General features: G+C 38.7%; 1 protein-coding gene across 1 annotated transcript; it reads left to right on the forward strand.

The window, feature by feature from the left end:
- The first annotated feature begins 878 nt into the window (after positions 1–878).
- LOC144713928 (Cupredoxin superfamily protein) lies at positions 879–5,630 on the forward strand. Its single transcript, XM_078588669.1, has 5 exons — positions 879–1,259; positions 1,932–2,024; positions 2,898–3,110; positions 3,900–4,073; positions 4,593–5,630. The coding sequence occupies exons 1-5, from the start codon at positions 972–974 to the stop codon at positions 5,547–5,549; spliced, it is 1,725 nt and encodes a 574-aa protein (XP_078444795.1). The 5' UTR covers positions 879–971; the 3' UTR covers positions 5,550–5,630.
- Positions 5,631–15,670: the final 10,040 nt, after the last annotated feature.

A 15,670-nucleotide genomic window follows, 5' to 3' on the forward strand; every position in this document is an offset into this window, starting at 1 on the left:
AAAAATGAGAGAAAATTCAACGATTTTGACTCCTCGTTATTCAACTTACATAAATCTCTCTCTTGAACACTCCATTTCTAAACCACAGATTGTCTCATGTATTCGTCCGATTGCGTATGAAGTTTAATATTAAGTCCGATGAAATGGAACTCAGATAGGTATTGCTGAAGAAATATTAAAAAAAATTAAAAGCAATATTACATTGTTTGGGTAGTTTCTATCGCAAGTTCTCCATTTCGTCATGCGAGGGCTCCTCCATTCCCTCATGGACGAATATTCTAATTTTGAAGCCTTGTAATTCAACTTACCAACAACCCACTCTATATCTTACTAGCCATGGCCAATTTGGTCGGGTCACCTAAATTACCTAAGGAAAAGTATCATTGATATCATCAACAAAGCATTGGCCATTGGTATTTGTGATTTCCATCACCATAATCGCCAACTCTCATTGATTTCAAAGATAACCGAATTAAATTATTTTTATTCTGGGGATGGTAATACTAATTCACAGAATCTATCCCGCAAAAAGTTTCTTTATTCCAAAGCCTAAATTTCCCTGCTTGATGTCCGAGGGGAATAATCATGTGTTGAGGATCATTAATTTTTCATCTAAAATGCCCAGTTTTACAGGAAAAGAGGGGTATAGAGAGAGAAGTATTTCAGGAAGAGCGAGAAAGTGGTTTTGAACAATTGGGAAGTATTTCAGGAAGTTTCCAAGAAGCGCCGCACAGTTCTACGATCTTAACCCCAGATAAGTCGGATGGGTGCAAGGGAAGACACCATCTATATATTCAGAGTAGGGCTGTTAACATACAGAGAGAGAGAGAGAGAGAGAGAGAGAGAGAGAGAGAGAGAGAGAGAGAGAGAGAGAGAGAGAGAGAGAGAGAGAGAGAGAGAGAGAGAGAGAGAGAGAGAGAGAGAGAGAGAGAGAGAGAGAGAGAGAGAGAGAGAGAGAGAGAGAGAGGGAGATGATAGTGTTCGGAGGAATCATTCTCAGGAGTATGTTTGCACATATTTTTGTGGGCTTTCTCCTCTGCATGTCCATTCCGGCAGCTTCAGCGAAGGTCAGGCACTACCGATGGACAGTCACCTACGAGCTGAAGGCCCCCGATTGTTATACAAAGGGAGTGATCACAATCAACGGTAGATCTCCCGGTCCAACAATCAGAGCTCAACAAGGAGATACCATCGTCGTCGAGCTCAAGAACGGCCTCATGACAGAGAACACGGCCATTCACTGGCATGGCATCCGCCAGGTAGAAACAAGCCTCAACAACCCATCTCAATTCCTTCATCTAGAGCCAAACTTAAGGCTAAAAACCCATCTTCTTTGCTTCATCTAGAGCCAAACTTCAGGCCAAAAACCCATCTTCTTTCCTCCATCTAGAGCCAAACTTCAGGCCAAAAACCCATTTTCTTTCCTTCATCTAAAGGGAAACTTAAGGCCAAAAACCCATTTTCCTTGCTTCATCTAGAGCCAAACTTAAGGCCAAAAACCCATGTTCCTTGCTTCATCTAGAGCCAAACTTCAGGCCAAAAAGCCATCTTCTTTCCTTCATCCAGAGCCAAACTTAAGGCCAAAAACCCATCTTCTTTCCTTCATCTAAAGTGAAACTTAAGGCAAAAAAATCATCTTCTTTCCTTCATCTAAAGCGAAACTTAAGGCAAAAAAATCATCTTTTATCCTTCATCTTGACGGAAACTAAAGGCCCGAACCCCATCTTCTGTCCTTCCTCTAGAGCAAACTTAAAGCCAAAAACCGTTCTTCTTTCCTTCTTCAAGAGCGAAACTTAAGGCCCAAAACCCATCTTCTTTCCTTCTTCAAGCGCGAAACTTCAAGCTCCAAACCCGTCTCTTTTCCTCCATCTTAAGCGAAACTTGGGGGCTAATTGACGTCTTTCTTGGCTGTTGTTGCATGAATTTTGAAGATCGGCACGCCTTGGAGTGATGGTACAGAGGGCATAACTCAGTGTCCTATCCTGCCCGGCGATACTTTCGTCTACAAATTCGTCGTCGACAGGGTAAGAAGTCTTTCTTTCTTTCCTAGAGTTAAAAGTTTACATTGACTTATTATTTATGTTCACACTCTGTGCTTCGTCTTCTACGTCTTAGTTTAGAATCTACGTTGACTAGTTATTCTTCAACATACTGTCCTTCGTCGACAGAGTAAAAAGCTGTTCATTTGCATTTTGTTCTTCGCCTTCTACATCTTTGTGGAAGCTGCTTCAACCCCTGCTGAACGGCCTCGTCGTTATCACCGACAAGCCAACGCATAACCCAACTTTGGATCCAACCATCCAACTTATTTCCTTAATTTCACTCGGCTGCTCGGTCTCGATTGTCTCGTTTCCGCGTGGCCCACTTTGAAAAAAATCTGGTCCAGTCAAAGGATAAGCTTCCTCATCCACTTGGCCTTGACCTTTAGAGAAAATCCCTTTACTTTGGCGAGTTGGGTTTGCCACCCAATTGGAGCCCTCTCTCACTTTCTCTCTCTTCCTCTCTTAGTCACGCTCTCTCTCTAAAGCTCTCTCCTCTCCCTCTTACACACAGACACCTCCCCCACATCTCTTTTTCTACTCTCTCTCTTCCTAACACACGCTAGCACACAAATACCCTCTCTCTCTCATATCCTCTCTCTCTCTCTCTCTCTCTCCTCTCCTTCTCCATCTCCCACTTCCTCTTTTACTGCTTATCTCCCTTTCTCTCTCCGTCTATCCTCTGTCTTTTTTTCTCGCTCTCCGCGTCTCAATCTCACACTCTCCCTTTATTCCCTATTTATCTTTCTCTCTATCTCTCTCCGCGTCTCAATCACACACACTCTCTAGTCTCTACCTTTCTCTCTCTCTATTTATCGATAGATCTATCTAGCATTAACGTGATGAAAATTGCCGCAGCCTGGGACCTACATCTACCACGCGCACTACGGGATGCAGAGGTCGTCTGGGCTGTATGGGTCCATCCAAGTCTCTCTGCCGGACGGCGTTCAAGAGCCCTTCGCCTACGACTACGACCGTAGCATCATTCTCAACGACTGGTGGCACCGCAGCGCTCAGGAATTGGCCGCCGGCCTCTCCGCAATCAAGTTCGTCTGGGTCGGAGAGCCCCAGGTACCTTATCTTGAACAATTGCCCATGGATTTGAGTTTCGACCCAATTGAAGCCCTTTCTAAATTTCTCTCTCCCTCTCTCTATCCCTCTCTCTCTCCCGCGCAATCTCTCTCCCTCTCTCTCTCCCGCACAATCTCTCTCTCTCTCTCTCTCTCTCTCTCTCTCTCTCTCTCTCTCTCTTTATCTCTTGTTATCTCTCTCTCTCCCGCACAATTTCTCTCTTCTCTTTTTTCCTCTCTAGTCTACACACTCTCTCTCTCTCTCTCATACACTCTTCCCCCGGTCTCTTTTTCCTCCCTTGTCCACACACCTCCCTCGTTCTCTTTCATACCCTCTCCCCATTCCCCTTTTTCCCCTCTTGTTCACACACTCTCCCTCTCGCCATATCTCTCTCTTCTCTCTATCAATATATCTGTCTCTGTCTCTCTCTTTTCCCACGTTATCCCTCTCTCCTTCTCTCTGTCCATCTATATCTCTCTCTTTCATACACACTCCCTCCCTCTATCTGTCTCTCCCTCTTCCACACACTCTTCCTCTCTCCCTCACACACGCACGCTCTCCACTTCCCTCTATCTCTATTACAAACACTCTCCATCTCTCTTTTTCTCTCACTCTCTCTGTGTCTGTCTGTCTCTGTCTCTCTCTCTCTCACGCCAACACAAACACACTCACACACACTCTCTCTCTTACAAACACTCTCCATCTCTCTTTTTCTATTTCTCTATCTAACACACCCCTCTCTCTCTTCCGTATTTTAGAGAAATCCTCCTCTTAGAGTTTGCTTTGCAGTCAATTCTGATAAACGGAAGGGGATGGTACGACTGTTCCCTCTCTGCAAATTCTGCGTGCAACAATACTGACCCGCAATGCTCCCCATCCGTCATCACGGTGGTGCCGGGGAAGACATACCGCCTGAGAATTTCAAGTGTTTCTTCCCTCTCTGCCTTCAATTTCGAGATCGAGGTAAATTCTGAAGAATCATCTTTCATGAATCAATTGAATGAGAGAGCATAGAGAACGTACCTGAGTCCATTGAAGTAGTTTTTTGAGTCAATAGGAAAGGCTTTCTTTAATCTCCAAAGAGCAAAGAAGTTCAACCCTACCTGTGAACCAAGGACTGTCCCCTATTCTTAGGCAATATGAGAAATATAATCCTCTCTTGTTTATCCTAAATTATCTCCTCATTTAATTAGGATAGATGTAGCCTCTGCACATTTAAACACTCCCTTACATTACTGGAGTGTCTAAATCACTTCTTAACTTCATCAAATCACTTTTTAGGACTTATTTTTTATACATATAATGTACACATGAGCTTCACTTTGTGACTTAACCTACACACTGAAATAATCTCCACATAAAATTGGAAAGCAAGACTCACATGATATCCGATAACCCACAATAACACAATCATCCACCAGTGAAATCTCAAAACCCAACATCTACTTCCCTTCTCTCTCTGATAAAATTAGGGTTTTGCAGGGGCACAACATGACTATAATAGAAGCCGACGGCCACTACGTGGAGCCCTTCGTGGTAAAGAACTTGAACATCTACTCCGGCGAGACTTACTCTGTGCTCGTCGTCGCCGACCAAGACCCATCAAAGAACTACTGGGCCGCTGTGAACGTTGTCAGCAGGCCAACAAAAAACCTCAGAGGACTCGCTATCTTCAACTACTACCCTACTCACCCTCGCCTTCTTCCAACGGCGGCACCGCCAGCCGGCCCACTCTGGAACGACACAAAATACCGTCTTAACCAAAGCCTCGAGATCAAATCTCACAGAAATTTCACTATCCCACCGCCACTCTCCACAGAGAAACTCATCACCTTGCTGAACACTCAGAACAAGATAGAAGGCCGCTTCCGCTGGGCTGTCAACAACGTCTCCTTCGTTCTTCCTCACACTCCTTATCTCATCGCTCTCAAGCACAATCTCCGCCATGTTTTCAGCCAGGAAGCTCCGCCGGAGAGTTACAGTGTGGGAAAGTACGATATTTTTTCAAAGGCGGAAAACCCAAATGCGACTGAGAGTGAGGCACTGTACAAGCTGGAGTTCAACTCAACGGTGGACATTGTGTTGCAGAATGCTAACACTATGACTGCGAATAACAGCGAGACCCATCCTTGGCATCTTCATGGGCATGACTTCTGGGTGCTGGGATTTGGCGAGGGGGTCTTTGATTTGGCTAAGGATATTGGTAACTTGAACTTGGTTGATCCGATAATGAAGAACACTGTGCCGGTTCATCCTTATGGATGGACGGCGATCAGATTTGTTGCGGATAATCCTGGAGTTTGGGCGTTTCATTGTCATATTGAGTCGCATTTTTACATGGGAATGGGGATTGTTTTTGAATCAGGCGTGGACAGGGTTGGAAGGCTGCCTAGATCTATCTATGGTTGTGGAGAGTCTGCTCGCCTCCGGAAACCTTGAAGCTCGCATGAATGATACAAGTTAGTCTAATTTGTAATGTGTTATTAAATGGGATGTAAATATATTGGGAGTGTTTTTGAAGTGTTGCGGATTTTGCCTCTCCCTTTTGGAAGTCTGATTTTGATCATCATGTTTGCTTGGGTCATTTGCTTGGGGGGGGCTTGGAAGTGATGAATTGTATTCTTTTTTTACTCATATAACGAAACGAGTCACAAAATTATTTGATCATCATGTTCTTTTTGATAGATCAATAACTTAAAACACACCTTCCATTGATGAATCTCCTTCTTCTTTTCTTCTTGAGGGTGGAGGGTCCTTCTTGATCCTTCATCGACGAATTTCTTCCTTAGGACGATGGCACCTCGAGGACTCTCTCGATGGGGGATCAAGGGGACCCGAAACCCCTTAAATAGGATCCCAAGGGATTCCAAAGGGTGGCAGTTGCAAGCCCCTCCATCAAGAGCTTGCAACTGCTGAATGCCAAAGGTTGCAACCGTTTAAAAAACCAACGGTTGTAGCCCACATCAAAAATTGAATTCCAACAATCTCCCACTTGGGCTACACACCATGACTTTCCACCTTTAATGAGCTCAAACGGTTACTACTTGTCAAAGTACAAATGTTCATCTCGTCCATCAACATATTTAGCATAGGACTGAACATATTTCATCACATTATCGCGCAATTCAGCCATCACAATCACTAATGCTATAATGTAGAATGACATAGATTAAATTTTATACGAGTCCCACTTTATGGAGATCTTATAAACAAAATGGACAATAAAAAAAAACTTTAATTCTGCAGAAAATGTATACATGTCCACATTAAGAACCCTTCATACAAACTCCCACTTAAACTCACTATTCTTCCCAATGAAGAATGCCCATGTGAGTAGTATACTCCATAAATACTTTAGGCAATACACCTTTCGTAAGCGGATCCGCAATCATTGAGTTTGTTCCAATATGCTGTGTAGACAATTCTCCATTTTGTATCCTTTCCTTGACAATTAAGTACTTGTCTATATGCTTAGACTTTGTCAAGCTCCTATTGTTGTTGGAGAACAGAACGGCTGACTTATTGTCACAATATATCTTCAACGGTCTTTCGACACGATCTAGAATTCGAAGCCCCGTGACAAAATTCCTCAACCATACTCCATGATTAGATGCCTCATACATAGCAATATATTCCGCGGCCATAGTGGATGAAGCTACAAGTGGTTGCTTTGCACTCCTCCATGAAATGGCTCCTCCAGCCAACAGAAATATATAACCTGACGTGGATCTTCTTGAATCTTGGCATCCAGCAAAGTCAGAATATCCAATGATCTCCAATTGATCTGACCTTTTATATGTGAGCATGAAATCCTTAGTTCTCTGTAAATAGCGCATGACTCTCTTGGCCGCTATCCAGTGATCCATTCCTGGATTGCTCAAATATCTTCCAAGCACTCCAAGTATATATGCAATATCCGGACGCGTACAAACTTGGGCATACATCATACTTCCAATAGCTGATGCATAAGGAATAGTATGCATTGCTTTTGCCTCCTGATTATTTTTAGGGCATTGACTAAGACAAAATTTGTCTCCTCTTGATATAGGGGTATTTCCTGGTTTGCAATTTTGCATGTTAAACCTCTTAAGGATTTTATCGATATAGGTCTTTTGTGATAACCCCATAATATTTTGAGTCCGATCTCGGTATATCTCTATGCCTAAGACAAATGAGGCTTCACCGAGATCTTTCATCTCAAAATTCCTTGACAGGAATGATTTAGTTTCACTCAATAATCCCATATCGTTACATGCAAGCAAAATATCATCCACATACAAAACTAAAAATATGTACCTACTCCCATTGAACTTATGATATACACAATTATCAACTTTATTCATATCAAAACCATATGAAATGATAACCTTATGGAATTTGTGATACCATTGACGAGAAGCTTGCTTGAGTCCATAAATGGATTTCCTTAATTTGCAAACCAAATTATTTGAATCTTTGGACTCAAAATACTCTGGTTGCTTCATAGATATCGTCTCCTCAATGTCTCCATTGAGAAAGGCGGTCTTTACATCCATTTGATGAAGCTCAAGATTGTAATGTGCAACTAGTGCCATTATTATTCTAAAAGAGTCTTTTAAAGAAACTAGAGCAAAAGTCTCTTTGTAATCAATACCTTCCCTTTGAGTAAATCCTTTGGCTACGAGACGTGCTTTATGTCTCTCCTTGTTACCTCTTGAATCCCTCTTGGTCTTGAATATCCATTTACAATCTATGGATTTTGCACCATCAGGTAGTGGAACAAGTTCCCAAACGCCATTATCATGCATGGATTTGATCTATTCCTTCATGGCATCAATCCACTTTTGAGAATCTGAGCTTTCCATGGCTTGACGGAAGTTGATTGGGCCATCTTCCTCGATGCTCATGTCTACTTCATGCTCTTGAAGATACACAAAGTAGTCATCCGGAATAGCTCTCTTTTTCTCTCTAGTGGATCTCCTTAATGGTATTGATTCTTGAGGTTGTTGAGTTTGAATTTCAGGGTTGGAGGATTCTTGATTATCATCTTGTACTTGAATTATTGTTTCACCAATGTCAAGTGATTTTTCTTTATCTTGAGCATTGTTGTGAACAATAGGAGGCATTGTTAAACAATCCTCTTCAAAGACGATAGTTCTAACCTTATCTCCCCCCACAAACTCATCATCCTCAAAGAATATAGCATTCCCCGTCTCAAAAATAGTTCGAGTTGTAGGATCATAAAATTTGTATCCCCTGGATCGTTCGGAGTATCCAACGAAATGGCAGCTTAATGTCCTAGAATCAAGTTTCCTTTCATTAGGCTTATAAGGTCTTGCCTCAGCAGGACAACCCCAAACACGTAAATGTCTTAGACTAGGTCTTTTGCCCGTCCAAAGCTCATAAGGGGTTTTTTCTGTTGCCTTTGTTGGTACTCTATTAGTCAAATAAACTGCTGACTTTAGCGCTTCACCCCATAATGGTTCAGGTAAAGAAGTCTGGCTCATCATGCTTCTTACCATATCCTTGAGTGTACGATTTCGTCTCTCGGCAACACCATTCATGCTAGGAGATCCTGGCATCGTGTATTGAGGGACTATCCCACACTCTTCCAAATATTTAGCGAAAGGTCCTAGACGTTGTTCTCCCGATCCATCATTTCTGCCGTAATATTCTCCACCACGGTCAGATCTAATGGCCTTAATCCTTTTGTTGAGTTGATTTTCAACTTCAACCTTAAAGTTTTTGAACACGTCAATGGCTTGAGATTTCTCATGAATGAGATACAAGTAACCATATCGAGAATAATCATCAATGAAAGTGATAAAATACTGTTGGCCATTCCAAGAGGGTATAGGAAATGGACGACAAATATCAGTATGAATCAATTTCAAGACGTCTGAAGCTCGATATGAACCATATTTTCTAATATTTGTCCGTTTTCCCTTAATGCATTTGACACAGGTGCCAAAATCCTTAAAATCTATCTAATTAAGAATTCCATCTGACACAAGCCTTTCAATTCTCTTTTGAGAAATGTGGCCTAACCTTTTGTGCCACACAAATGATGAAATCTCATCACCCAACTTTCGCTTTGTACCAACCATACTTAATTGAAAGGAATATTCCGAAGAGACTTTAGTGTCAACCAAATACAAATTATCATAAGCTCCTAAATTTCCTGTACCTAGAAGTACAGAATCCTTATAAAGACCAAATTTTCCATCCCCAAATGAACAATTGTAACCAGATTTGTCCAATACTGAAACGGATATTAAGTTACGTCCAAAAGATGGCACAACAAAGGTCTGATTTAAAAGCAAATGATAACCAGTTTTGAAAATGACCTTAAAGACTCCAACGGCTTCAACCTCCTTCGCTTTCCCGTCACCTTGATAGATGAACTTTTCACCGTTATTCGGTTTGCGATGGCTGAGGCAGCCCTGCAAGGATACACTCACATGAGTAGTGGCTCCAGAATCTACCCACCAAGTGTACCTTGGTACAGAAGCTAAGTTAACTTCCGAACAAACATAAGAAAGAAAAATACCTTTCTTCTTGAACCATTCTATGCGCTTGGCACAGTCTTTCTTCATGTGTCCACCTTTCTTGCAGAAGAAGCAACGCATCTCCTTATGCAGCTTCTTTTTAGGTGGAACGCCAGAAATTTGTTTGCCCTTCCTTTTTCCCTTATCCTTAGATTTGTCAGAAGAAGCAACTGTAAGATGAGCACTTTCACATTGTTCTGACTTCAGTCTCTCTTCCTCTTGCATACAATGCGAGATGAGCTCATTCAAGGACCATGGATCCTTTTGACAATTATAGCTCACCTTGAATTGACTGAATTGATGTGGGAGAGAGTTTAAAGCCATGTAAACAATGGATCCCTCCGGAAGTTCCAAGTTTAATCCCTTTAATTTGGAACGTATGTGAGACATTTCCATAATGTACTCTCGTATATTGCCTTTTCCTGTATACTTCATATTCGTAAGGCGATTCATGAGAGTACTAATCTCAGCTCTATCTTCTTTATGATACCGTTTCTCAATTTCTATAATGAGAATTTTGGCATCTGTTGCCTCTTCCGCTAAGGTGTCCCTTAGGGATTCAGGAATGGTGCACTTGATTACCATTAAGCACATCCTATTGGACCTTTCCCATGTTTCATGGGCCTTTTTTTCTTCAGGAGAAGAAGATTCCTTTATGGCCGGTGGTTGTGCGTTCCGGAGGGCATAATCAAGATCCGAAGCACCCAAGTACAATGATAAGAATTCCTTCCATTTCTTAAAGTTTGCACCACTTAATATAGGAATAGAATTCAAATTCGTGCAAATATCAGAAGATTTTGAGCCTAATACAAAGAATAAATAAACTCACATAAGAACGTAATCAAAATTTACGTCAACACCAAATAGTGAAATTTGGCACAAGCGATCAAATGCAACATCAATTTCATCTTTGGATGATAATCAACTTGCGAGCGATCCACTTCGTAAGATAGTTAAATTCAAACAATCATAAATAATCATTGGTAAGATCTCCTTTGGGATGACTTATCCTGATCATTTACACATAATGATCGTTAAATTTTCTATCATGAACATGGCTTACATTCGGCCAAGCACTCATTTTCCTTTGGGCCAATAAGTGCTTGCATGAACAAAATCATTTCTTTATCTTAGTATTTTAAGAAATAACTAAGGTTGATATAGCCATCACATTGCATGCGAAAATACTAGATCCATTTCAAATTTTAGTGACCTAGTGTGCAATAAATTCTGCCAAATATTTCCTCTCCTTTGGGTTAGGATATATTTGCATGAATTAAAAAAAAGAAAAGACTTTAAAAAATAACAAGGATGTCATTTTAACATAAAAGAATTTAAACAAAATATTATTTTGGAAATATTTCAATGTTGCATTCAACCTTTTCTATGCCGATATAAACTCTAGTGGGCCACTATTATAAGGCCAATATGAGCATTAAAAAAAATGTCATATATATTTCCAAAGAAAAGAGAAAAAAAAAATTTTGGGATGGTTTTGAAGATGACCTTATGCCCTTTCATGAAGCCCAATTCGGATGGACCTTTCTTAATGGGCTATATTTTCAGTTCCTTTTAAAAAAGAAGAAAAATCGATGCAGGAGGGGGGGGCTTGAACCCACGACCTCCCCCAACCCACCATTCCCTCATACACCTTAACCAACCCAGCCACCATCATTTTACAAAAATGGTATATTTAATATATTATAAACCATAATAGCCTTCGTCTTCCCAAAAAAAAAACGAAACGAAAGCTGCGAAAACTCAATGCGGAAACGGATTATGGAGATCCAAAACGATGAAGATCATCACTCAGAGTGATCGATTTTCGTCGACCTATCATGCTCTGATACCACTTGATAGATCAATAACTTAAAACATACCTTCCATTGATGAATCTCCTTCTTCTTTTCTTCTTGAGGGTGGAGGGTCCTTCTTGATCCTTCACCGACGAGTTTCTTCCTTAGGACGATGGCACCTCGAGGACTCTCTCGATGGGGGATCAAGGGGACCCGAAACCCCTTAAATAGGATCCCAAGGGATTCCAAAGGGTGGCAGTTGCAAGCCCCTCCATCAAGAGCTTGCAACTGCTGAATGCCAAAGGTTGCAACCGTTAAGAAAACCAACGGTTGTAGCCCACATCAAAAATTGAATTCCAACAATCTCCCACTTGCGCTGCTCCACTATGCTCTATTCATGCTGTAAAGAATAGTTAATGGGACCATGCTTTCTTTTGTGTGTTTTTCACCGCTGAAGGTGATGCCAATCACGGCTAACCACTTGATAACTTGCAATTTATAATGTAAAATTGATGAATATTACATATATGTGTGTGTTCTACTGGCCATGTTTGCATGCTATCATAATTAAATGGACATAAATGGCTTACATTATTCTTTCATGATTGTTTTTAATTTTTAGTATTTTTTACATGACATCTGATTCAGTGCATTGAAGATTTATTTTTTGCAGGGCATAAAATACTGGGATAGAGGTTTTTAAGTCTTTGACTAATTTTTATGGATTTTCCATATTCTTTTATAATTTTCTGACCATTATATATCCAAGAAATCACTTTTAGAATTAACATACTATATTTTACGATTTACTTTGCATTTTAAAAATGAATTTTAATTAAAGTACATGGCTTCCAAGTCATTCGCTCAAAAATTCAGGCAAATGGTATCTCACTTCACGATGCCATGATTATCCAATAATGTTTCTAGGTATTATGTAGCACAGGTGGCTCGAGGAGATTCCTATGTACTTTTTTGCGTTATAGATGCACGCAAAAATTTGAAAACTCGTGCATTTGAAGGATTCACAGTAATAATTATTTTTTAGTTGAAAACGAGGCACCCTGACACATCGGGAAGATGCTTGGCACCCTGACAATGGGCAACATGGTGCGCTACCAACCACTCAAAAAGGTATATTTTCTTCCCCCTTTAAATGAGAATTAATATGTTGTTTTTCGCGTAGTGACGTGCCAGCGCTTGATCCGATGGCAGAGAAAACTAGGAAGATGCCTGGCAAATCGGGAAGCGCCATTTTTGCCTGGATGGCGCCCGCATGGTTGAGATATAAAAATGATTGGAGGGCTGAGATTAAGCGAGATTAAAACGGTGATATATTGAGATCTAGCCATCTGATTGAGCCCAAATTTTTTAGGGTAGTTTTGTCTTTTCACTCTCTACGATCTTTATAAATCAAACTTTGGAAATAAGGGGAAAACAACCGAGGAAGCTCTCCCCAAGTTGTTTCACGGGGAAGGACGCATGATTTGCTTCTGAAATCGACAGATCTTGCTTCAAGAATCAAAGTTGTAAGTTTCTTCTTCACTATTTGATCTTCTTCGTGAATGATTTCAAAACGCCAAGGCATGGGGAAAATGTATGTCCTTTGAGATGAATTGAATGGTGTTTAGCGTTGCAATTTGATTTTGATTCAATATCTAACTTTAAATTCCTAGTTCTACATTGTTTCTCACTTCATCTTGCATCTTAGATCCATATATTAGAGCTATATTTCATACACAACTCATTTTCCCCCAATTTTTCCACTTTTTATCTCCAGGTTAGCTCTCCTACTTTCTCTCTCTAGATCTAGAAATTGATTGTCCGAGAATTCAATTCCACATCTAAAATACCTAAATCCAAAATTTCTTTAAAATTTTTTCCATCTTCAAGCCCAATTTCACAATCAATTTCCCGCTTATTAATTCCCAATTTAATACAAATTTTTTTTTTGATAAATAACATTTCCCAGAATCTTGGTAATTCATTATTCATACCAATTTTATAAGTAATCATTTGAGGGTAATATTGAGACGTCTGGTTAAATGATTTGACCAATCAATGTAACATATATGCTTGTGTTATCGAAAATTTCAAAGAAGTCACATGCTATCCTTTTTAATGATTTAAAATTACATATTTTTGCATCTTATGTAATTTATTCTACATGTTTAGATATTTGAATTATTCATAACGTAATACAAGCAAGTGATAGATTATCATTGATAACATTTAAAGGGAAAATTTTGGTAAAGTAAACCTTTTTCAGTTTCATATTCATTGATTTTAAATTAATTTTAAAATATTCATTTTATCCATTGAATATATATATTTTTTATTTTATTTATAATTTATATTAATATCCTTATAGTATTATGAAATATCACATTATTCTAGTGTTCCTCCTACACTACAAAGTGTTTCAGCTTTGCATGAACTGATAAGATCAAGTCGTGGAGTAACTTTAAGCACATGATTTTTCAATAAAAATGAAGTTCTGATTTCACTAAAATGTATAAACTCGTCTATATTGATGAATGTGGGATGAATCCAAATTGAGCAAGAGTTGACTTTTATAATGGTTCAATTGGTCAAACTAGATTGAATTGAGCAAACTAGATGTATGAATTAAAAAATATATATTAAGTATAATAATTATTATGATACAGTTATATCACAACTAATAATAATAATAATAAATAAATAATTCAAATGAAGATGCAATGAGCAACTCAACTCATGCAAAATATATATTGAGAATAAAATCAGTGACCAACTCAACTCTTTTATTTTTAATGATAATTTTTAAGGTTTTCAATGTTTTCAAAAGGAGAATAATATAACAATTACAAGAAGTATTTTCCAAGTTGTACAATTTTCAAAGAAGAAAAAAATTAATGGATAAATTCAAAGCATTGACTTTGACTTTATGTTGACTTCAGGTAAATTCAGGGTGAAACATTTAATGTGGTTTTATGAAAATTATATTTCCATAAACTAGATAGAAACAAGATAATTACTATCAATAAAAAGATGGGAATTTCAGAGAAGATGTGAAGTTGCTATTCATTCTGAAAGTCAAGTTCAATGAATGGACCAAATAATTTGACATAGGAAATGGATAAACAAGGCATGGAAAAAAGGATCTGGATATAATGGTCCAAAATAAATGCCCAAAAATTACGAACTACATTAAGATGTAGCATTCAAATGAAGCTTATGGTCAAACCTCAACAGATATGCACCAATTTTTTATTCACAGAAAAGGAACTCAACAAAGAATCTTTTGCAGCCCAAATCACGAAATAATGAAATATATGGACAAACACAGAAAAATATTGCGACAGAATTTGGGGAAAACAGTGATGATTCAATATAAATCTCTATAATTTTATAATATCATTGCAGTCCCATACCAATAAATTTTATTTTTGGCTTTCTTAATTCCTGAAAATTTATATCTTTGAACTTAGAAGGCCTTTTTCAATGAAAGCTTCTCCATGGGCTTCTAAATTTGTTCTTCTTTTAATCCACACCGCTTGAAATAAATTACTAGACAGACTAGTTTTGGTTTACAGGAATCTCTAGTTTGACATGAAATTCAAACTAGGTCAACTTTGAAATATATCTTTGATTCTTCTAATCTTCTTCTTATTCTCTTTGTTTTATTTTTTCCCCCTTAAGTCCTGAAAGAACTAAACTGAAGAAATGCGGTTAATTTCAAATTATTAGACTTTGAGGAAGGTCAAACATGAACTAAAGGCATATTTAAACTTTAAATAGCACAAATAAACTAATTGGAATGGCATGGTTATGTTGAAATTATCAAAACATAAAAACAACATGGATTATAATTATGAGAATTAGACATTGAAAGTTGTGAATAATGATTTAAATTAATGCACACGATGCATGGAAACATGAATACAACTTTATAGATATCAGGTTTTCTGAACAAATTTCTCTCTGACATTATCTAAAAAGATGAGAAAATTAAAATGCGATACAGGGCCAAGGTGAATGTATTCTAAAACCACTAAGTGACAAAGACCAAATTTTATTTGGCTTTTAGCTTTATTTTCAAAAAGTTGGATTGCTTTCTACTGTCAAATAGTATAACCTAAGAGATTGCAGGTAATAGAGTTGAATTATATGGATGATTGTAATATCATATAAATGATTGCACAAATACCCACATTCTCATTCATATTCTGTTTAGAATATTTGGAAAAAAGGCAAT

The sequence above is a fragment of the Wolffia australiana genome, chromosome 16, assembly GCF_029677425.1.
Source record: "Wolffia australiana isolate 7733 chromosome 16, ASM2967742v1".
In the NCBI taxonomy this organism is placed as follows: Eukaryota; Viridiplantae; Streptophyta; class Magnoliopsida; order Alismatales; family Araceae; genus Wolffia; species Wolffia australiana.

Coding starts and splice junctions, on each gene's coding strand:
- LOC144713928 (XM_078588669.1), top strand. CDS start 972: ATGATAGTGTTCGGAGGAATCATTCTCAGGAGTATGTTTGCACATATT. Junction 1,260..1,931: donor ACTGGCATGGCATCCGCCAG/GTAGAAACAAGC, acceptor TGAATTTTGAAG/ATCGGCACGCCTTGGAGTGA. Junction 2,025..2,897: donor ACAAATTCGTCGTCGACAGG/GTAAGAAGTCTT, acceptor AAATTGCCGCAG/CCTGGGACCTACATCTACCA.